Source organism: Amblyraja radiata, chromosome 34, assembly GCF_010909765.2.
Source record: "Amblyraja radiata isolate CabotCenter1 chromosome 34, sAmbRad1.1.pri, whole genome shotgun sequence".
In the NCBI taxonomy this organism is placed as follows: Eukaryota; Metazoa; Chordata; class Chondrichthyes; order Rajiformes; family Rajidae; genus Amblyraja; species Amblyraja radiata.
This window is the reverse complement of record NC_045989.1, coordinates 11,490,431-11,514,229: the sequence shown is the minus strand read 5'-3', so window position 1 is coordinate 11,514,229 and position 23,799 is coordinate 11,490,431. Positions and strand designations below refer to the sequence as shown.

The 23,799-nt window shown below is 38.4% G+C and overlaps 1 protein-coding gene across 4 annotated transcripts in view; it reads right to left on the bottom strand.

Moving 5' to 3' along the window:
• kif23 (kinesin family member 23) overlaps positions 1–23,799 on the bottom strand; it is a 50,076-nt gene that overhangs the window by 7,635 nt on the left and 18,642 nt on the right. Inside the window, exons 3-20 of one of the 4 annotated variants that reach the window (XM_033050513.1) lie at positions 21,335–21,401; positions 18,961–19,089; positions 18,766–18,871; positions 18,266–18,402; positions 17,384–17,499; positions 16,321–16,491; positions 11,861–11,902; positions 8,695–8,807; positions 8,260–8,381; positions 7,452–7,554; positions 6,763–6,842; positions 6,288–6,407; positions 5,798–5,957; positions 3,988–4,146; positions 3,167–3,333; positions 2,854–3,027; positions 2,326–2,511; positions 194–487 (exon numbers count right to left, since the gene is read on the bottom strand). In XM_033050513.1, the coding sequence (XP_032906404.1) occupies positions 194–487; positions 2,326–2,511; positions 2,854–3,027; positions 3,167–3,333; positions 3,988–4,146; positions 5,798–5,957; positions 6,288–6,407; positions 6,763–6,842; positions 7,452–7,554; positions 8,260–8,381; positions 8,695–8,807; positions 11,861–11,902; positions 16,321–16,491; positions 17,384–17,499; positions 18,266–18,402; positions 18,766–18,871; positions 18,961–19,089; positions 21,335–21,401 (2,446 nt within the window). The remainder of the gene's footprint in view (positions 1–193; positions 488–2,325; positions 2,512–2,853; positions 3,028–3,166; positions 3,334–3,987; positions 4,147–5,797; positions 5,958–6,287; positions 6,408–6,762; positions 6,843–7,451; positions 7,555–8,259; positions 8,382–8,694; positions 8,808–11,860; positions 11,903–16,320; positions 16,492–17,383; positions 17,500–18,265; positions 18,403–18,765; positions 18,872–18,960; positions 19,090–21,334; positions 21,402–23,799) is intronic. The other 3 variants (XM_033050514.1, XM_033050516.1, XM_033050517.1) reach the window with 3 other exon arrangements.

Here is a 23,799-nt window from a genome sequence, read left to right as displayed (position 1 = left end):
ATACAGACAAATCTTATCACATCATCCAATACTTTGCAGTGTTAAAATAACTGTGATAAGATTAGGAGTATTCTCAGTGGGAGATGGGAAATATGCAACAATTAAGGCAGGCACCTACTAAAACTTTTTTTTTTGAAAACTATCTCAATCTATAACACAACTTTAACCTCCCTTAATAATTTGCTTCACTAACCCTCGAACGTGCATCTTGGCCTACTGCGATGGTTTTGCAGCCGCTCGACGTGTTCACTCCCTGCCATCTCCCTTGGAAATTGGAGTCCCTAACTTGCAGAGATTCCGGCAGTCTATGCTTATTCTTAGAAAGAGTGTCACCATCTGTTTTCCAGTCTGGAGTCTTCTGCTCCCAATCCGAGATGCAAGAGGCCACAGAGATGCTGCTGTGGGAATTAGAGCGCCTATGTAGCTGTGACCTAGATGCTGAATGGCACTGTGCAATGGATTGGGGAGGTGCAGCACTACCAGAAAACTATGGAAATAGGATAAAAATTAGAAAAAGCATGCAATGTTTAAAGGATTTATAAAAATATATACTTAGCTTTGATCCTCTAATGCAAGCGAAGACAATAGTTATAATTATCTACTTTTCTTAAATCATCTTCTGCCCAAAACAAGTAACAAAACTAATCCTTTTTGGGTTTTCACTCAAGTATAATCAACCCCATGATGCCTCATCCAAATACTATTCCTCATATGAGACTCAAATACTGGTGTCTCATGTCAAGTCAGTTAACTGAGGATGGTATCAATGCCAAACATTTAATGTAACCAGACACCAAACTGTGCACTTTCAGAAGCTCTGGAACTCTTTGCAAAGCTTAGAAACCAGAAAAATGTTGTCACTATAGATTTTTCAGACAACGGCAGGTTAGAAATTCTACAGAAATAATCCTATTGTACGCCACACCTACAGGTATGGCACACAGCTTTCCTAAAATTACATAGTTTACATTACCAGTGCAGCTTCCTAGATTATAATGCAGTTTCTCTCAAATGTTATTTGAGTGAAAACCAGAATACAATCCTCCTAATGAAATCATTCATGCCCAGACATCCCAGGCAGTACATTTCCATAGCAAAGTACAAGGGCAGACATGCACAAATACACCTACCAGGATTGCTAACAAGGAGCTGTGGAGTAGATATATAGCTTGTAATTACGGCAACATTTAAGAAAAGCGTCAAAACTTAAATTTAGATGCACTTAAGCGGAAAATTTGACTAATGTAAAATTATGCACGATAATTAAAAGCTAATCAAAAATAAGCATTGCAGGGAACATCTTTAACATAGATTGGATGTTTGTAACTTAATATTGAATCCTTGGGGTAAATTAAGGATATTAAAATGACATTTATTGAAGTAACCAATTGTCTATGACATTCAATAGTTTTAATCCAAGTTATAATGAGTAAGGGCATATTCTGATGTTGACAGACCAAGCAACCTGAAGCAAAAAGGCTGCAGAATCACAGGCTAGGTCACAATAAAGGGCATTATCTAATCCACCATCACCCCATCTGTCCACTGAGCACCTATAGGAAACTTCCATATTTGATTACAATATCAAAATGTTCATATAGTTCATCCATCCCACGATAGTTCTAGACTATTCAAGCAATGCATTTATTTGGTTAGTTGTCTTTCTATCCTTCCACTCTACCAATTCATTTTGAATATTAATCTTTTGGGAAATATGGCTTTAGAAAAGACTCCAATCTTGAAGAGGGCAAAGATCAACAACCTAAGGAAAAAAATCAACTTGATCTCCTCGGTAAATTATATGAGCATTTCAACATTAAATGCCACACTAAATTAGCTAACAGGCAAAAATAATTGTAAATGAACACATGTACAAAAGTGCATATGACAATAAGCTTAACTTGATTAATATACAAAGGGGCTTATTTCTAGAATGAAGCCCCAATCCCATACTGTTCAACATAACTACATTACACTACTCTATCATATGTGTCCTTGAGACTCTTGAAAGGCACCCATAAATAAAATTTATTATTATTATTATTATTATATACTTCCACAAGATAACTTTAGACCATTATAAAAGAAGAGTCACAGAAAGGTTTAAATGACTTGAACTAATTTTCAAAAAAGCTGGTGGACAAAGGCAGTGTTTTAACCAGGCTTAAGATTTCTAGAAAAACAACTTTTTTTTTTTTTTTTTAATACAAAAACACACAAAAGTATCAAATATATCCAGATTATGTATTCATGTATTCATTTCCCAAAAGCAAGCAGATCTAAATTGCTGTGTAAAATACTATGCAGAATCTCACTGGTACCTACAGGAACAGCAGGCGGGGACGCAGACCGCACATGTACTTTTTGGTCCCTTGCCCGTGGAATTCTTTCAGGTTTCTCGGGCCTTTCTGTCCTTGTCTCGGCAACAATTGCTTTCAGCTGTTTAAGCTTCTCGTCTTTTACCCAAAGCTTGTTTTGCATCTCAAGCTGCTTGGCTTGAACTCGACGTTCCTGTTGAATAGTTTCCCCCAACATCCCACAGGTGAAAGAAAAGATGAGAGAGAGAGAGAGAAATAAAAGAGATTAGTCTACATATTGTAGGTAATATGATATTGTATACTTACAAAAATACTCCAGATTAACAACGAGCATCAGCTACATAACCTATTAAACCACAAAGCTTTATCATATTTGCATTTCACGCTGGATTATTCTGGAATCAGCTCCTTAATCTGACATTTATATTAAAAAAAATACAAATCAATAAAGAGCAATACTAACGACAAGACAATGGAAAATTAAACCAATTAAAAAAATTAAGTCGCAACCATGTTCTTGGAACCCTCCACTCACGCATTCTTTCTCCCATTTCATCTTTGTATCAGTCACCACTCCGTGCATTCTCTGCTCCAAACGTCGTTTGTCCGACACCTCTCTGTGCAGCTTTTGGTCTCTCTCATCCAACTCGTGTTGTAAAGTCCGCTTGTCATCTTCATAGATATTTGCTGTTTTTTGCAATATTTCAATCTAGGAGCAAATTGTAAACATTTAATATCAAGTTTAAATTTGTATTTTCAATTAAAAAATTCAAGGCAGTATGTAATCATGTTTGAAGTACATCTATGCACATTGACATTCACAGAGAAAAGGGCACAAAAAGTGTTACTTTATATTCCAAAGTTCTGATTTTCTTCTCTAGCCGATCAGCTTCGGATTTCTGCCCATTTATAATCCGGTCTTTTTCAATCATTTTTTCCGTCTGATCTTGTATGTAGTTTTCCTTTACTGAGAAATTGCTGTCCCAGTCTTGAAGCATCCCTCTGAGAGCATTCACTGATCAATAATAGAACAAAAAGTCTGTTATGAAAAATTAAATGAAAGACCACACTGAAGAGCAACTGAGCAGACAACCAGAGAAGCACCATCTGTTTATTCTTACTCATCTCAAATACCATTGCCCAAACTTTTTATGCTATCAAACTTAACCCCTCTGTTGTAGTCTTCCAACAAGTTTTCAACCTCAGCATTGCCTTTCAAGAACTATCTTAGTTGAAGACACAAGATGGAAACAACAAGAACCATTTTCCTATCAGGGCAAATCAAACACTGAGTTCACGGGTCAAAAGGAAGTCAAGCTCGACAAATTTAATTTCAGTCCTTCTTGCAGATCAAAGAGAATCCTTCTCCAAACTTCAACAGTGAACTCTTGAACCACCTTTGCTCTTGTACTAACAATCTCTCATGCCCATTCATCTAATAGCTGGGTCTCTATTTGCATGGGTCCTTAACTGTCAAACTCAACCTCCCATCTATTCTAGCTCTTCGATCATGTTCAAAAGCAGAGGATCAGTATATTCAAGACAAACATTGGTATTTTTTGGTATTTTGAAAAAAGCGAAGGAGGTGGGAGTTTAGTCACAATTAAATGATGGAGCAAGAGCAAGGGCCCTGCTCCTTTATTTCTTGTGTACTTTGTCCATTACATACCGCTTTTTTTCACCTCCTCAGTAGCCAGGTGACGGGCTCTTTGCCGTTGTTCCAAACACTCTATAAGTCGTGGCAATGTATGTTCATCACTGGCATCTGTTATCTCAACGGAAGGCAAAGGTGCAAAACTTTGCAGAAAAAGTTCTGTAAAGGTTAGATCTGTTGAAAAGCAAAAGTAAGAGCTTTCAGATAAATCTTTTGTTTGCAAAACCATTCACGTTTTGAAACTACAAATTAGTAACTTAAAAAGAACTCTCCCTTTTCCACTAGCCTCATTTACAGAGGTGGATTTAAAAAACGGTCTTTAATGAGACAATTTATATATATAGGCTAGGCATGTCAGTGAATAACATTAGAAATAGAAAGCTTTGCAATGGATATTGCTGAGGAACAAAGACTGGGTAATGGTCATCTTAACTAAACAGTGAAGAGATTCATTGTAGACATTTACCAGATTAGGAGCAAAAAGATAAGAATAAAGACAAGTTTTCATTTGGACCAAATAGCAAATGGATGGGTAGAATTACTTGTCACAATCATACATAAATCACTCATAAGAGTCTATAGAAACTGTTCCCACAGGGCAGGAACTCAGGAATTCCAAGAGCTCCGCACATATACACAAAAATTGATACTACAGTTCACCCAAGGACTTATCTTTGACAGTCAATGGCATTAGTAGCGCCAAATACACCATCAATATTCCAAGGGCGACCATTGACCTGAAACTTAACCGAATAGGCCACAAATATGGCTACAAATGCAAATGAGAGGCCTGATATCCTATGGTGAGTGACACACCTCGTGCCATCCTTAGGAACTTCCACCAAGTCTGCAGTATGATGAAATACTTCCTTCTCCCTACATGAATGCAATGCCAATAATTCCTAAAATAAGCCAATTCAAATAATCTTGGACAAAAATCAGCCTGCTTGATTGGCACCCCACACATTAGCTTAAACATTGATGCCTGCCACCACAAGCACAGTGTGCACCATCTACAAAACACACTGCAGTGTTTGCCCAGATCATCAATGGCATTTCCACACCTGCAACTTCTTTCTCTGGCATGGGGGAAGTCGTGAGGGGGAGAAGTAGGAACACAAGAATATCACCTTCCGAGGGTTTCCTGGCAGGTCACACCATTCTAACCTGGAAAATATAATCACAGCTCCACGATCATTGGGGTCAAATCCTCAAACTCTGTACTCGGTAAAACCGTGGGAAACATTTTCACCAGATGGACAGCAGTTCTTTGAGGATTGAAACCCAGTGATGGCAGAGCTGTGCTTGTATGTTCCAGTTGAGGATCGCGCGAGTTGCCAGGAAACCTTCAGGTGGCAGCGTTCTTGTGCTCCTTCTCCCTATCCCAGAGATAAAAGTTGCAGGTCTGGAAATGCCATCGGTGGTTTGGGCATTGATGCACCATCCCACCTCAGTAGTACAATAATATTTATTGAGTGAAACACAGGAGAATGCTCCACAAAAGATGCAGCATCAAACTGATGTCAACTGTTGTCTGAAGCATGACATTTGCATGCATAACAAATTGTTTGGGATTGTTAAGATGGGATAGCAATCTTATTATAAGCAACAGTCTTTGAAGAGTTAACCTGAAATAGCAAATGCCACAAATAATCCATTTTCAATTTAGATATTACAGATAACTCATTTCAAAGAGGTGATACCCATTTAATAAAAGAGGTTAGTAAGGGTCCCACTTTTTCAAATAAAGTGTGAAGATTGAGTATTTTGATAAACAAAAATCCCACAATCTACAAAATACGTTATTCTGTTTGCAGCACAATACCTCCATCAATGGGGCCTCCTCGCAGTTCTAATTTTCTTGTCAATTCTTCTTTGAAAGCCTGATTTCTGTATCTGCGTCCGGGAGTGAAGCCACAGATGGGTCTATCTATAGGTCTGGCTATTTCCACTTCTTGAGTCATTTCAGCAAACCTCATGACCAGCTGCATGTGAAACAGTGGTGAATTAGAACAATGCAAATTTAAAATGTCACCAAGATTTTCATCTACCAGACATGGCAGAAAATACAATAACATTTCCAAGAAAGAGAACTAATGAATTTTCAAATGCTTCAGACACTGCAACCAGCTAAATAACAAAAGAGCCAAGAAAGATTAAAGAAGTTTAATGGAGCAACAAGTGTCACATCCAACATTATAGAAACATAGAAAATAGGTGCAGGAGTTATCTCTTATAAGAGAACTCCTAACACTTATCTCTTATAAGTGTAAATCTATAAATGTTGCCCTCATTTAATAAAATATAGCACTCACCAGGGTTTCCTCATAATCATCTGCTTTAGGATTGACACACACAATCATCCGAACTTTACCCTCACCATCAAAATAGTTCTTGAACAGATGTGTGAGCTTTGAATCTCTGTATGGCACCATCTAAAGAAAAGCCAAACCAGATGTCAGAACAGGTTTAAAAACATATCTACAATTTTAAAACATCCTTTACATTCAATATGTGCAAAATTTTAAATATAAACCAACATTCCTTGAATCTCATCTCAAAACACCCTAAATATGCTACAATGCTAATAAAGTAAAAACAGAAAATGCTGGAAATACTTAGGTCAGGATGCATCTGTGGGAAGAGAAGCAGAGATAATATTTGAGATCGGATATAGCCAGATTTATTTTGCTTTCCATGCTACTGTACTAAATGTTACCAATTTGGGCATGTTTGTTTGCTCACACAGAGTAAACAGTTACTTCGAAAAAGTTAACAGAAAAACATTACCTTATTTGTTCCATACATTTGGTTTTCTCTCAGTACTTCAATGCAAGTTCTAAGAGTCATCAGTGATTGATTAATATTACCTGCAAGGAGTTGGAAAATAGAAATGGAGCATATTTACCAACAACATCCCTGGGTTAGAAGGGAAACAGACCAGTGTCACAGCTGGACATTGACAAAGTAGTAAAAAACACTTAGACTCTCTTTAAAATGAAAGAATCCTCAAAAATAATCTTGCTCATGGTAAGATTCTACTTGAAGTTTATTTCCTCACATAAATCTACACACGGCTTGGGATTGTAGCAAAATGAAAAAAATAAACTGCACATATGTAATTCTGGCAAATTAGCGCAAATAATTATTACTGAAGAGATGGACCACTCTTGAAAAGGTACCAGTTTTATAGCTTGAAACATTTCAACAATCAAGTGTTGTGGCCACTACCATCTTCTAAAATTTTCTAGCACGTTGCTGTACAAATACTTGTGGTTACACGGGGGCATTTAAACTATTTGGATAAGTGATTTCCTCGTTTTAAAAAAGGTAGTTCAAAGAATTTAATTTGCAGCAACTTCCAGAAATGGCACTAAACTAACTATAAATAGAGCAATAAAAAGAACAGATATACAAACACAATTAAAAAGTCTAAAAAATCCTCTCAGCAGACATTCTTGCTTTGTTGAAATCCTTACCTGCCTCTCGCAACCTGCTGCCTTCAGCTCTTGTCCTAGTTGTCCTCTCACTTCCTGCCAAGTCCACCAGGGACAGTTGGCTTACAGTTGTCTGATCTTTTGCCTGAGATAAAAAGAACATTCAAGCAACTGAATTAACTCAGACTCCGGAAGAAAATATAGATCTATCGAGTAAACTAGCTTACATAATTAGGTACACAGGAATAGGAGAATATTTAGGCAATCTAGGCTGATCCACTATTCATTGGGATGATGGGCGATCTGCAGGCTGAGGCAAAGCATAGAAGTGGCAAGAGGCACTCTGAAATTTGGACCAAAATGCAAGCGGAGAGAAAAGTAAAAAAGGAAGAGTTCAAGTACAAAACCGCAAAGATGATTAACAGAAGACGGAAAGAGAAAGGATAGTAAAGTTTATGGACGACCAGCTGATCATTCTCTTAATGTATAAAGGGCTGAACAAAATATTTCAATGGTAATGATAATAATAATAATAATATATTTTATTGTCATTGCACATAAGCGCAACGAGATAAAATTTGGATTTAGATATCCGGAGAACATGGATTGTAAAAAGAACAGTAAAACAGTCAAAACAGTTCAACAGACTAAAGTGCAGATGTGTCTGTGCGACGTGACCATCCGAGGGAGACAGTCCAGGGGGGATGGGGGGCACTCAGCAGGGCCGGTTCAGAGCCGCTATAGCTCTGGGAATGAAGCTAAGTAACTTAAGTTAAGTAACTTGCAGTATCTTCAATAGCATTAAATGACTGGAAAAAAAGTGATCAAAACCATCAATGATGCAATATACCTGAAGAACGTTATCCCCATCAGCATCCAAGGGAGCCTGTGCTAACTTGATTATAAAAACACTATGCGAACGACTTGATTCTCGATTTAACGTTGTGTTAGCAATACGACGTTTCTTCTGGCCTGCAATGAAGAAATAATGATAGGTAGAGTAGCTCTCTGGTGTTACTTTCATTTCAATAAAGAATCCGCAGAACTCGATTCATTGACAAGTCATAGCAGGGAATGAAGGAGATCTCAATTTCTACGAAACCAGGACAACCAACTGTTGCCTACACATCTACAACAATAAACTTCTATTCCTGTGAACTAAATATAGTGTCAAGGACCCGCGTGCCAATTGAAGATATTGTGCATTCAATGGGCAAAATCATTTAAGATCTGTAACTTAAATCTAGTTTCTAAAAAAAATACCCACACATTCAATTGCATTTACCTTTCCAAAAGACTTCAAAAGCTTCTTCTGTGGACTTCACTTCTACTTCAGTGCAACCAGATACATACATGTTATGGTTAGAATCTTCTCGAAGATTTTTAGACTGAGGAGCTCTGCAAATGAACATTGACTATTTAAGCTCAAAGTAGAAAATATTAAAATATTAAAACTTAACTCCAGAAGTATATTGACCAGAAATTAACAAAAAGATTCAAGTGTCTCATACATTAACCAGGATATTAATTAACCAACTTAAATTCCAACAGTCATGTGTATATTTGGGCAGCAAAGCATCTACATTTTAAGGACAAGGGCCCAAAGCTTCAGAGCCATTCTAAAATTCTGTACTTTTCCTCAATCACAAAGAGGCAGATAGGCGGACACAGATATAAATAAATATAAATATCATTGGATAAGTATAATTTGGCAGAAAGAAAAATCAGACCCTTTTCCTTTAAATTGTTTTTGAATTTCTTCTATCCCCATCCCCACATCTAGAGATTTGAGCCAAACCAGAACTTCAATAAAATCCATTTTAATTTTACTGAATCACAGTACTGTCCGAATGGATATCTTAGATTTTAATACTAAAAATTGCTGCTTTAAAGCAAATTTGTTAGAAAGTCAAGATTTAGTGGTTTCGCCATGTCAACATTAGAATTATTGCGAATGCATGAAGCAAATGGTATATGCAGATTTCAACATAACAGAATTTCAACATGTTAGATAGATCTGGATCACTTACCTAGATCAAGATCAGGAATTATCTTAAGCAGCAAAATGCAACAGGAAGAATCTGCAGATAATGTTTAACTTACTCAAGAGAATCATTGACCTGTACTCACACTATTTTCCAAGAAAATGCAGCCTTGCCCAACCAGTAAATAGGCTCACAAGCAGAGATTGTTTGTCAGCAGTTGGCATGCAAGGAGAACTGTAGTACCGCAGGGTTAGAATAATTTAAAAATGTGACTAAATAAAAAGCTGTCTAGGCAGACACCACTGCTTTTTACCCTAAGTATATTGAAAGAAAATGTCAGCCAGCATTTAACTGCTATGAAAGACCATCCAATCAACATGTTAATTCGCCTTTTGCTCTAGAGCAGATTGACCTGCACAGCACTTCCACCCATTATGTATTATTTTAGATACAACTTTTGCAGCAGTTTGAATGGATTTTAAAAATGACATACTATTATTCAGAAGTATTTTTAAGTCAACATAATGAAACGTAGGAAATAGGTGCAAAAGTGGGCCATTCGAGCCAACACCGCCATTCAATATGATCATGGCTGATCATCTAAAATCAGTACCCCGTTCCCGCTTTCTCCCCATATCCCTTGATTCCGTTAACCCCCAAGAACTAAATATCACTCTTGAAAACATCCAGTGAATTAGCCTCCACAGCCATCTGTGGCAGAGAATTCCACAGATTCACAACTCTCTGGGTTAAAAGGTTTTTCTTCATCTCAGTCCTAAATGGTCTACTCCTTATTCTTAAACTGTGACCCCTGGTTCTGGACTCCCCCAACACTGGGAACATTTTTCCTGCAACTAGCCTAAAGAATTGTATATGTTTCTATAAGATCTCATCTCATCTTTCTAAATTCCAGTGAATACAAGTCCAGTCGATCCATGAATATACACAATTGCTTCTGAAATGCATTTAGATAAATTTGTAATTTTTAATTAAATAGTGAAAAATTCAAAAGATACAGCCCAGAATGCAAGTTGTATGCTCGATCAAAACGTTTTTAACTGGTAGTGATAGGTTTGCCGTTTCATCTATGATATTGGCCTGGTGAGTCTCTTTTGGGCTGCCTCCAATGCTCATAAAGGTCCACCACCTATTTTCCGGCAACGGATTCCTTCTCCAATCCGGACATAAATTTCATAAACCCCCTCCCTCCCCAGAAATCTCCTCGAAAATGTGGGGCCTCGGCCGTGTGAGGCGACCAATCTTGACATCATCGGGACTTCCGCGGCCGGAATTCCAATCAACGGGTTGAACTTACTCCCTACGGATGGGGCTCTGCAACTCCGGCCCAGCCAGAGCCGCCGCAGCTGCTCCCACAGCCGACTTTGCAAGCCTCTTGGCCCCCGACGGACCGCTCAGTAACTCAGAGGCCGTGACTTTTGTTGTTGCGGCAAAACAGATAATCCGGCTAAACTCTGGAACCAAGGGTGGTTGTGGGGGAAAAAAAGTGGACCAGTAGAACCTCTCTCAAAAGAGACTAAAGTAGTGTAAGATACTCAAAATGTGGACATTGACATCCTGTACGTGTAAAAGTTCTAAGATTCAAATCCCCATGCAATAAAAGGCCATAAATGTAATTTGTCTTGCAAACTACTTCACGTAATATATCTGCATGCTAACCCTTTGCAATTCATTCATAGTAACACACAGATCTCTCTGAATTTTATTCATTTGCTATGTCTCTGCATTTATATAATAGTCTGCTTTTTGATTCCCAAGTACATAACCTCAAGTTTTATCACATGAAACTCCATAAAGGCACAACACAAATCCAAGTTAACAGATGTCAAAGATGCCTGATAAATTCTGGATTACACTGAATGGTGGAGCAGTCCCAAGCGGCTGCATGTTTTACTTCTTAGCTTCTGATGCTGGTTCTCAACTGCCTGAATAGTAACTGCAACGGTTCACAGGAGTACCATCAATGTGTATATGGCAGAAAGAAAAGGACAGATATATCATTCTGAAGAACAATGACAGAAGCTAATGGATAACTACAAGTAGTTCAATTTTTGTTACGTAGTATAAATAATGCATTTTAAGGACAAGGGAGAGAATGTTCAAGACTTTTCATAATTAAATATTTGTTTAAACAAACAGGACAAAACAAATTGCTTACTAGTGAGGAATTAAAAAACAGCAACGTAACAGCCATGTATCTGTGCGCTAGCATGATTTTCCATGCTACAGCCCAAGCACTAATGCAAGCAGTGAAAGCCTCTATTGCATGCTCGAGACTATTTACTGGGCACAATAACTAGACAGCTTTAGTTGGGCAGGTTGCCAGTATGGACTGTTAGCCAAAGGGACATTATTAACCAGCACAAAAGACCAATCAGTTAATTTTACCCAATGACTATACTGATTACCCTGATTAACAGAGGTAGCTTGTATTTTATGGAGACATACATGAACTCAACGTCCCGCACAGGAGTGGCGTTACTGTTCCACCTTAAAAAGAAACATGGCAACAGTTATAAAGGTCCAATGCAAAACATCTTTTAGGCAGTTGGTGTGTGGAAGAGGAAAGTGAACATGTATTGTATCAACTCATGTTGAATCCAATCAACTGTGCAGAAATTAGATAGTGTTTTGCCACTGAATTTTCACACAATGTATTCTTTTCTCTTATGATTTTCACAAAGCTATTTTGTTAGCCATAGAAGTGAAATATGCACCTTTGGAAAACAAAGCTTTGAACTTCAGTTTTGGGAGATTATGGCCTACATTTGGAAAAGCCAAATAGTGCGCTGAAAGAAAGTAGTAGTATTCCAAAATAGGTATACAATATTTAATAAACCACAACTCTGAGGATATCTTAACACTCAAATACACCCTGTCCAACTCCAAGATAATTTAAAGTCATTTCCACTGGTCAATACATTATCTTGGCATGATTCTCCATTTTGTAAGTAATGATACTCAGAATTGCATTGGTAATTAAAATGTTCAATATAGAACCTTATGAATACAAGTTCATATTAACTAGTTATGATGTGTGAAAGGAAACCAAATAAAGAATCTTTATAGCCATCTTTCTCCACCATTATTGAAGCCAATAATGTACAATATATGAATCCAATAATGTACATGTGTTCAGGAGCATCAAGTGATGCATTTTATCAATTACTTCCCCACCTTCATTGAGAACCATGGGGTGGAAAATAAGCCACCTTCATAAGCCTTCTGGAAAAACACATCATAAACTCACCTCAACAACTAGAGTGAAAGCAACAGTGTCATTAAATAAAATTTGTGAAAGGAATAGTTTATTGCTTCAAATCCTAAGCACAGCATTCCAAACAAATGTCACAAGGCTTAAGTTATCTTCTATATTACTAAAAGTCTGATCTTGACCGCTTTTGGCTCACTGTGCTGTGATTTCTGAGAGAACGCCGCCACCTATGGCCGTCATTTTTGGTCACCTCACTCAGAGCCCCCCACTGCCTTCCTGGACCAGAGGATTTTTTCGATCGATGAAAAATCAGAGAGATATTAATGTTTTTTTTTTTAATTGCCATTCTCTCTGCTGCCCCTGCTGGAGGGAGGAGGGACTATGAAACCAGGAAGTGGTGTGCCTCACTCAGTCTCTGCAAGATGGAGGAAGTCAGGGGGTCACGTCTCTCAGAGCTCTGAATAATACTGAACACATGTCTACTCAACTGTGAGTGCCCTTAATGTGGTTTGAAAATGAAAATATGGTTGGTTTGAAGTAAAAATGCACTGCCTGCAAATGGTTGTTTGAGTTGAAGTAAAAAGGCACTGCCTGCAAATGGTTGTTTGGGGGGTTTGGGTTGAAGTAAAAAGGCAATGCCTGCAAAAGGTTGTTTGGGGGGTTTGGGTTGAAGTAAAAAGGCACAGCAGGTACCAGCCCTCCCGTGTGAACATGGGACCGAACGGGTCCCACTTAGTCTAGTTTTTAAATATAAGTTACCCTGTTGTACAAGTGATTAGCACCATAGCTGTGGATCAAACAAGTCATTACATATACACACCTTGGACAAGGGGCAACTGCAGAAACCATAGGTACATTCTTTTACCCATTCCTGATGCATTCATTTTTAACAATCTGCATCTCCCCAAATGTTATCTTTGGATATACTAAAAATCCAAAGGCAGCAAATAACACGAGTAATTGCAGAATTGGATCCGAGTTCAAAGGCATAATGGCAGGAAAATCAAAACATGACCTTCGCCAATGACAATCCAGAAGCATGCACAGGTCATGAGAAGGAACAAAAAAAAGTGTGCATTTATGTGCAAGTGCACAGAGTGAAAATATAGTGGTACAATATTTTCCAATTCAGAAAGGCCACTCACTGATCAGATAAATGTGGACATAGGCAAAACCTAATACTATGAAGCAGTCGACAGATAAATTAAAAATGTGATTGAATTTTAGTCCAAATTTAAAACAAATCCTAATTGGATTATTGGATTAGGATTTGGTGCCTCCATCATATTGATCTTTAAGCATCTTTGCAAAGAAAGGGCCAAATATGTATATTTCACTAATTTCCCCATGGTTATGTATTTTCCCATATAGTGCATACCATTCCCCATTAAAACATGCACAAAACCAAGAAAACATTATGCAAAGAGTAAATACATCAATAGAAGATCAGGGTAAATATTTAAAACTGAGATGCAAGTTTTGCATATGGTACCTGTGTGTAATTATGCCCGTATTATATGAAGTAGAGTAACATAGATCTATGCAGTGTAAAGTGCAACTTCTCATCATTTGTTCCAAGATGCAGACTCAGCGAGAATTCAAAGTCAGAACAAAAAGCACTATAACGTTCCCATTTTCCTATAAACAATATTTAAGTAATATGATGTGTATGTTACTAGATCAGGTCTGGAGATTAATCTGTAGACAATTTCAAATTCTATCATGGCAGTTGGGGAAATATATATTTAATCGTTAATTAGGCTGGAGTAAATTGCAGACTGCCATGAGAATTATTTTTTGCAAGGCCAGGCTCAATATGATAATCATGTTTTATCAATTCAAAAATTACATTATGATCTTCAATCAGTAAAGAACAAATAGTTTACACGCGACGCTAGAATCTGAATGTAGTGCAACGTGAACCGCAAATATGAAAATATTGTAGAAACTAAAATTTCCATCTTCTGCAAAGAGCTTCCCATTAAGACTGGTTGGAGTCACCCTCAGCTCTGTCCAAGTCAATAGAATTGTACACAAAAGGTGCAATTAGGCGTTTCATTTGGGATGGGTCACCATCACATATTAGGTATGTTGCAAAACGTACCTGAAGCGTCGCTGAAAATCTGTCCCAGCCCGTGTGCGCGATTTTGGCGCCGTTTAGAGGGGGGCGGGTTTAAAACGCGATTTTCCCTAGGCTGTTCAAATCGAGGTTTTTCAGCCTAGTTAATTATTAACGAAAAATCGCTGGAAGATTCCCTCCCTTGAGCTATTATTAGTTTTAAGGGCTTTATTTACTTGTTATAGTAGGTTAAAAATTAACCTCTAAACCCCCGACCGCCGGCCGGATCTCATACAAGGGAAAACGGAAGGTAGGCTGTTTATTTTTACGTTAAAAAGGGCTTCTTAAGATCCCTTTATACAAAGTTTAATGTTGCGAGCAGCTAATTTTGGGCGCATTATATCCCGCAGTATTTTTCTGGGCATTTGAGGGCACAAATCTACCGCAATGTGAACGTTCTAAACCAGCGCGTTCACAGGACCCCACTAGAAAGCTGATTTAAATGGACTTTAATTTACAGCAATTAAACACTAAATTCCTTCCATTTGGATTATAAATTAATGTAAATGAGATTTAAAAATCATGTTTTATTGTGAATTATTTGTGAATATTATTTGGACACTTAGGCTATTTAAAAATGTTAATCATTTATTAAGAAATGGATAGATGTTTAGATCTAGTGATTGAAGTTTGGAATTAGATACAAGTAGGTAACTAACTAATTATATGCTTTAATTTCAGGTCATCCAAGTAAGATTATTTTATATTTGTTTCAGAATGCTTCAATCTATGATAACTGAAAATTTCATTCAGTTCTCTTAATTTTTAAGAAAGTTATGGGCTTTTGACTGTCCACGATCACAGCTTTTTTGTTATGTCCATAGAAAATCAATAGGGAACAAGATGCTAATTTCCGAGTATGAAAATGGCCATAACTTTTTAAATACTTGAGATATGAAAGTGAATTAGGTGTCAAATTAAACTTATTTTTATGCTTTATCTGATGGGATAAATTGCAGACTTGATTTTTAAAATCTCAAAATGTTGTGACATTGCTACACATATCTACAAGAAAAGCTTTGGGTTAATTGTTCTCACACTTCCATTTCAATGTTGGATCTCACATGTATATATCCTCACCTTTTCTTGGATTCTTCTGCAATGTCCCCATCATGCATGGCAAACAAATATCTCTTTATTCCTAATAAAGACACAAAGTGCTGGCATAGTTAGCGGGTCAGGCAGCATCTCTAGAGAAAAAGGATGTCTGGAGAAGGGTTCCTACACAAAGCATCTTTTTTCTCCAGCGATGCCGCCTGACATGCTGTGTTACTCCAGGACTTTGTGTCTATTTTTGGTATAAACGAACATCTGCAGTTCCTTTCTACACTCTTTATTCCTGTTGGCATCACTTCCAAACCCAACAAATACAATAAACTATAAATGTAAAATCACTACCCCATCTCAGTGTTGCCCAAGTCCAAAAAAAACAAGTCAGTCAACTTATTTGGAGAAACAGCTTGGTTCTATAGCAGCACCTTTGCAGTTATTAATCTGGTAAGAAGTTATTTTCAAAAGGCAGACAGACACAACTAAAACAGAAGTAATATCATTAAAAAGATTAATGCAACCTACTTTGGTTTAATTGGATCTTGTGATACTTCTTCCAAAAGATCATAAAGGTAGTTGTTGTAGATTTCAACGTAGGAAACAAAGAGACTATACACGCTGTCTTCATCGACTCCTTCAGCCTTGCAATGTTCAGGTACAGTAATCATGTCTGCAAATTCTGGATCCATCCTCTGCCTGTGGAAATCATTGTTACAATAAAAATATTTTGTGCAATACCAAAAAATCTGTTCAACAGCCATGTAGCCATTGCATGACATTGGAAGAATTAATAAATCTGCATTTGTGAAAATCAGCAACATTGTATATTCTGGATTTTCTTCAAAGAGGCAGGGTGGGTGGAAGTCATGATTACCATGGGGGTCAGCAGGTTTGCAGTAGACATCACGGCACAAGTGGCAGTCCCAATACAGTTATCAGCATAGCAGAGAAAGAGTTGGGGGACAATGCCAGTTTACGTTTGAAACAAGGACTGTTCAACGTAACGGAAAGGCAGGCTTGGCTGGGACTCATGACTTCTCTTTTAACCTGCAGAAAGTAAGGGGAATCAAAGAAGTTGTTGAGGGCGAGTATAAGTCCTGCCAGGCAGAGTGCTAGTAGAGGGAAGTCAATTGGGTCTCTGTTAGAGGAAGAGCCGGAGGACCTCTAGGCCTTCCTAGTGGGGGATGGAGGTGAAAGGGACTGGACATCCAAGGTAAAGATGAGACAATGGGGGCCTAGAAATTGAAAGATATTGTAGAGTTGATGGGCGTGTGAGGTGTCTTGGAGGTAGTTTGGGAGGAACTGGACAAAAGGGGGGTGGAGAGGAAATAGGATGGAATCAAGGTATGTGGAAAGAAGATCAGTGCAGTGCAGTGCAGGCATAAACAATGAGTCTGCCGGGAGAGACCTGTTTGTGGACTATGCAAATCTTGCAAAGCAGGCAGAGGAGACACAGGGGAGCAAGAAGGTTTGAGGTTGTGGATGGGGTGGTCATCAGAGGTGATGAGATCAGAACAGTCTGGGAGATGATGGCCTGGTGTTCATCTGTGGAGTCATGTTTAAAGACTCGAGCGTGTGTTCTATTTACCTGGAGGACATGGCCTTCGGAGTTGCAGTTGGCTGGCAATCTCGTTTCTGACGCTCCAACAGAGCATCAACTTCATTCTGTACCTCCATTGCATTCTTATCATCTGGTTTGAAAATCTGCACATTGGATACATCATCCAAAATTAAGTTGCTCAACTTTTAAGTCTGCATACATTAATAAGATTTTTGGATAAATTCAAGGCTGAAGAATGAGCAGCCGACCAGCTCTTCAAAGTGCAACATTGACGCCAACTTAACCAATAATTCTTACTCATTAACCTAAGAGCTAGGACCCTTGTTTTTTGTGCCACATGTCAATGATTTTAGGCACAAGTTGCTGAGGGCATGATTAAAGAAGTTTGCTGATTGGCACAATTGTCTACGTGGTTACCAATAGGTCAGATCACGTAAAAAATGTGTAGTTTGCAAAAATATATCAATCGACTGATTAGTCGTGCAAAATGAAACTCAAAATGAGCAAGTACATGGCAAAACATTGGGAGAATCTAAATAGGCCAAGGCTATGTACAATTAATGATAGAATAGCAAATTTAAATGAAGGAAACATTAAAGGCACAGATCCCTGAAGGTAATGAAGCGGATGGAAATGGTGGCATTCCAAACACTTTATTAGCTGCACAACACAGTGAGATGAGAGAGGTGATGCTAGACTTCCGTCAAAACACTAGTTAGACCATATGTATAATCGCATACTGTTATTATCATACTACAGAAAGGTGCGATTGTGCCGAGAGGGGTCGCAAATAACATTTACAAGAACTTTGCCAAAACCAGTGATTTTTAGCTTACCTTTCCATGCCTGTTTTTGTGTGCTCCCTCTCTGATAAAGTACTTTTGGATGTTGTTAAACAGTAATACTTACATAGCGCTTTGCTTGGAATGGTCCAATGCTGCAAAAGATCATGTCCAGGCACCGGGGCAGAAGACCTCCATCGCCAGGAGACCCCGTCATTGTGTGCGTTTTTCCACTTCCAGTAACACCATAAGTAAACAGGAGCCCTGATGGACAACCAGCATGCAGTTATGTACAGCAACACTTCCCTCCCCCCTACCATAACTACATTAGAAAGGAAAACTGTGCCACATTCAATTTTGAGAAATTGGATATTTATGTAGTAAGCAAAACTGTACAAATCCAGATAATGTGAAAATTATGTCATTAAGCACCAATAAGTGGATTTTGAAAGATTTAAATCTGGTTCAGAACTCCAATTGTAGACCATGTGAAAATTCACTATATAAGTTTATAGTTTAAGCAGATGCGTTAATATTGAAACTTCCTTACATTGACAAAAATCATGGTTGTATTCCTGGTGTTAAAACGGTGAAACTATCATGTATTATATCACCTAACAGACATACCATTTTTGCCATGAATCAAATCTTCTACTAGGGGCTGTGCAACAACATTGAATAGTTCCTTCTGAGTAGTATAGGCACCAAACACTTCTTTAAAAGAATACTGCATCTAAAAATGGAATCATAAAATTTAATATCACACCGCAGAAATGTCCACAAATAAGAGATTATCGCATGCAGCGTCATATTTCAAGTTACCTCTTTGAATTCTCCATTTCTGTTGACTTTAATCCCATCAGGAGGATGAAGCTGTATTGTGGTATTACTGATAACTTCAACACAACATGCATCATCACCTGCAGTCAGTGGGCGTACACGACAATACACCTGTCAACCAATGTGAATGCCAAGAAATTATTATTTAAAAAAAAAGCACAAGTTCTAATTTAACGCATTACTCTATGTAGCTGAATCCCCAAAACACAGGATCAAGAGAATCCAAAGGGTTAATTGTCAAATATATAACAAAAGCATTCCCAAATACAGAATGCAAATTCAAACAGTTTTAGAAATCTAGCATTTGCTATTCACAGCACGCTGATAGGTCTGAAAACAAAAGACAATCATATAGTATGGAAAATAACATATTCTGACCAGTTATTGGCTCATTTAAAATTCAATCCAATTGAACCCTCCGCTTTGCCTCGATCCATGATGTTTTATCTCCTTCTTCAAGTATTCATCCAATTTGCTTTTGATAGCTTATATAAAATCATAAAACCATGTGGGGCATTCCAAGCTTTAACTTTTGTTGTTTTGCCACTCACCTTTAGTATCCCTACTTAGAATCGGCCTTTCACTCAAGGAATCATCATTTTGTTATTGACTTTATATAAATATTTTATGATTTAAAAACCTGGCAAATCTCTAAACCTTCTCTGCTTTAAGTGAATTCAAGTAACCACGAATCCTCACTGAAAACAACCAAGATGGTTTATTCCTGGATTCTTAACGTAACGTATACAACACAAAGGCCACATATGGACATTGCTCAAGGCCAAGCTGATCCAGCACTTTAAATTTAGCAATATGCGAGTTCAGTATTCCAACTGCGCATGCCCAGGTCATAGGTCACTCGCTAGCAGCTGTGGTCATTCTCGGCAACTGTGGTGTTGCGTTGTGTGTAGACCTGTGTTTCGTCCGTGGTCAGAGTCGGGCCTGGGTCTTCGGCGCTGTTGAGTTGCTGCTGAGCCGTCCCCTCCCAGTCCGAGGTGACCCTGGGCTGGTGCGGTGCTGGCAGCCCAGGACATTCGCGGGGAGGGGCGCTGGCTCCAACTCGGCTGCCTGGAGCTGTGGCAACCCCGGACTTGCAGCCGGTGCGGGGTGCTCTGGCTCCAGCTGTCGGTTGACTCGATGGGGCAGGCGGAATCGAGCTGGGGTTGGCGCTTCTCCGCGCTGGCTGTGGGCCTGGGAGCCACTGCTCTGGGCCAGTGTCCTGTTGGTCCGGAAATCTCCGGCTGCCCCCCCCAGGCGGGGACAGGCCAGTGGCGGTTTGGCAGCGCGTGCGGCACCTGGGGACACGGGTTCGATCCTGACTGCAGATGAGGCGCGTGTCTGTGTGTGTGCAGCTGCTGAGAATGTCTCTCCGCCGGACCAGTCTCCCCGTCTCCCACTCGCATCTGCCCCCTCCATCTCGCTGTTACACACAACTCTCCCGCTACCTGGCACCTCCGTTCCTCAGATTAAATATAATTTTACACATAAATCATGAATAAAGATAAGAATTTACACCGTTTATAGTCAGCGCCTCATTCGCTTTTTCTTTAGTGAGTGACCTTAGACAAATCTTACGATTTCTTGCGTTTTTCGGAATACCGAACTCGCTTTTCATTCAAGCTTTATATTCTGTAGATCAGTGTCACTCATATTATGAGTCATGAGCCAAGTCACAACATATTCTATGCCTAATATCCAACAGCCTTTTTATTTTCAAATATATAACAAAATTTACTTTTACTGCCAAATTCATGAGATTTACATGCAACTGGCTTAACGGTGCCATTTGAGAACCTTCTCGTTCACCCTTCAGAAACCCATTGCACATTTGATTTTCATCTACCACAAACCTGACCATTCCAACAGCCCGTGCTCCGTCAATACAATCTCCTTCACCATTTCGAAATTTCACATCATCTGCATTTATTTTAAAAAGTTTTATGCCCCATATCCCCAATTCCAATTGGAACGTGATAATTTATTAAAGGCTTGTGGACAGTCTTATATACATCAGATGGAGGGGCTTTTTGGATTTATTCACTTTATTACCCGACTAATATAATCATTCAACTTTCTGCTCCGGAAAGAGTTGCTTCCCCTCAGCAAATATCAATGAGAAAGGCTGGATTTAGTTTATTTTATTTTAGAGATACAGCGTGGAAACAGGCCCTTTCGGCCCACCAGCGATCCCCGCACATTAACACTGCCCTATACCAACTAGGATAATGTGAAAACACGTTAAATTGGAAAGTTCTTACGACCTTAATCAATGCAGGAACAAATTATTTCAAAACCATTTCAAATAATCTGATGGTAGCTTAATTAATCTGGAAACAAATGTTTTCCTAGAACTTACGCCAACTGGATCCTTGGGGCGATTATTTGATGGCTTCTTTCCTGGCCGTCTAGGTGTCTGCAGCCGTCTAGGACAAGATTTAACCAAATCAAAATTAGAATTAGATTCCATCAGGCAAGATGGCTCAAATAACTTCACAATAAATACTGTTTTAATTTGAAAGCATATTACATTTAGGAAGACAATATTATACATTCTTCATAGAGGATGGATTTATGAACACAAATCCACTATTGTTGTATGCAGCATAGCACAGTTGTGGCAGTTTACTGGATTGGTAATGTATTGATCAGGCTCAATAACTTTGTGACAAGCGCACAGCAGTTGAGGAATTGAAACTAGTTAATTCTGGATTTTATTAAGCTAATGTGATGGTGATTGTAAAAGGCATAAAAACCTATCTGGTCAATTTCTAAAAGCTGCCTTTTTTAAAATCCAGACCCAAATCAATGTTTAAACTGTCTCTTAATTGTACCATTCAGTTCAAGCACAAATAAGGATGCTGGCCTAACTAGCAAACCACAAATTCCAAAAACACATGAAAAGAAAAACAATAAATCAGAACAAGTAAACATAGATCTATAACGATAGCACAATTTGGCTGGGATACATGTTGGATAAGCCAGCCACTGAAGGAGAAGTAGTTAATTTTGGGACATGGTCCCAATTGTCAACACTTCAGCATTAATGATGTAATTGGGTTCCAACAAAACTAGGCAGTGATGTATAGGGCATAAAATGGACATATTAAATTAAATTACTTTCTGCCTATATGCTATTACATGCTCATTTGAAATACCTCCCGTCAGAAGGATTCTTTGAGTAATACATCATATTTAGGAAAGACGAGGAGGACTTGTGAATGCAGATGATCTACTATACAAGATTAGTTGACTATATCTGAACAAAAACATTGACATTAGCTTTTACATTCTGTTAGCCATGTCTAAGCAAAGCTAGAACAAAACAATATTAAGAATGTCTTACAATCCCCAATAACAAATGTTTTTATGCAGAAGCACCCTTCATAATTGGCCAAGTAATGACTAGTATATTGCATTGAGAATAACAGCAGTATATACCACAGCCAGCTCTAACCAAATGCCACAAGCAATGCAGTGCATTATTTATCTACAAAGAATGTGGACAAATCTACAGCCATACAATCAGCAGCTAAGTTACTTGCAGCCAACTTAGAAGACTTAGAACTAGGTGCTACAAATGAGTTAGTGCTGCCCTATTTGTCATTTCCTTTTTATCCCCTTCTAGCAGTTTCTGTCCAAGGGCTTGTTACAAGTATTCTACATTCCATTTCTTTATCAAAGCTTGCACGGTGACCGAGGTGAGGCAGTGAACAAGAGAAGCTTACCATGCAACACAAGTGTGCAAAACTATGACACATAGAATGCAGTGCAGGGAAATGTCAACTGCACAAACATGACTTGTATAACCTTGAATTAATAAGGCCACAAGATTATTTGATTGATTCAGTTATTGGTAGGTTAGGTAAACAAAACACTTTCTATCATTAGTGGAGCCAGAACAAGTGGATGTAATCTTAAAAATTATGGCGGATCTAGTTAACAACAAAATCGGGAATTAATTGATTTAATCAATGCAGGTATTGGTGGCGAGCTGAGCATTTAATGTCCGCTGTTAAATGTCCTTTCAATGGTAATGGTGAATCTCTTGTTTGTTTGCAAAAATATTTGTTCAGTTTTAGTAGGAGTAACAGAATTTAGACTCAATTAATGAATACCAGCAATTCATTTCCTGGTCAGGATAGTGCACAGCTTGTCAGGGAAATGGCAAATATGTAGTCGCATTCCTACATTGGCACTGCTCTCAGCCTTCAAGTTGGAAGTTGCAGGTTAGGAATTCTTGTTGTAGAAACCTTAACAATTCACTACAACGAATCTCGTTGTTTTATAAAAAAAAATGATAGGAACTGAAAGCAACAAGACATGGGTGGCAAATAATGTAGAAAAAACGCAGGTAAAGCAAGGTTTGACATTCTGACTAGTTTTGGAGGAGAATAACAGAAAATAAAAACTTAGATTGAAAATAAGAACAGGATTCACTGGGGATGCATCACAACAAATGGGATAAACAAGCACATTGTAGTTGCTGCAAGCAAATAAAAAGTGATAACAGGATAAATTCAAGAGAAGTTTATTGTCATATACACATGTACGGTGTACTTGACTCCACTGTGCCCTCAGCATGTATAAATCTCTATAAGTTCTCCACTCAGCTTCATACGCTCCATAGAATAATGACCCAGCCCATCCTCATTTCAAATCGTCAAACTCCCAACATCCTCGCAAATATTTTCTGCACTGATTCCAGTTTAATGACATTCTTCTTATAGTAAGGTGGCCGAAATTGTACACTGTACTCAGGTCGGGTCGCATTTGTGGAAAGAGAAAGATTTAACGTTTTGGGCTGAAGACTGTCAGTACTAA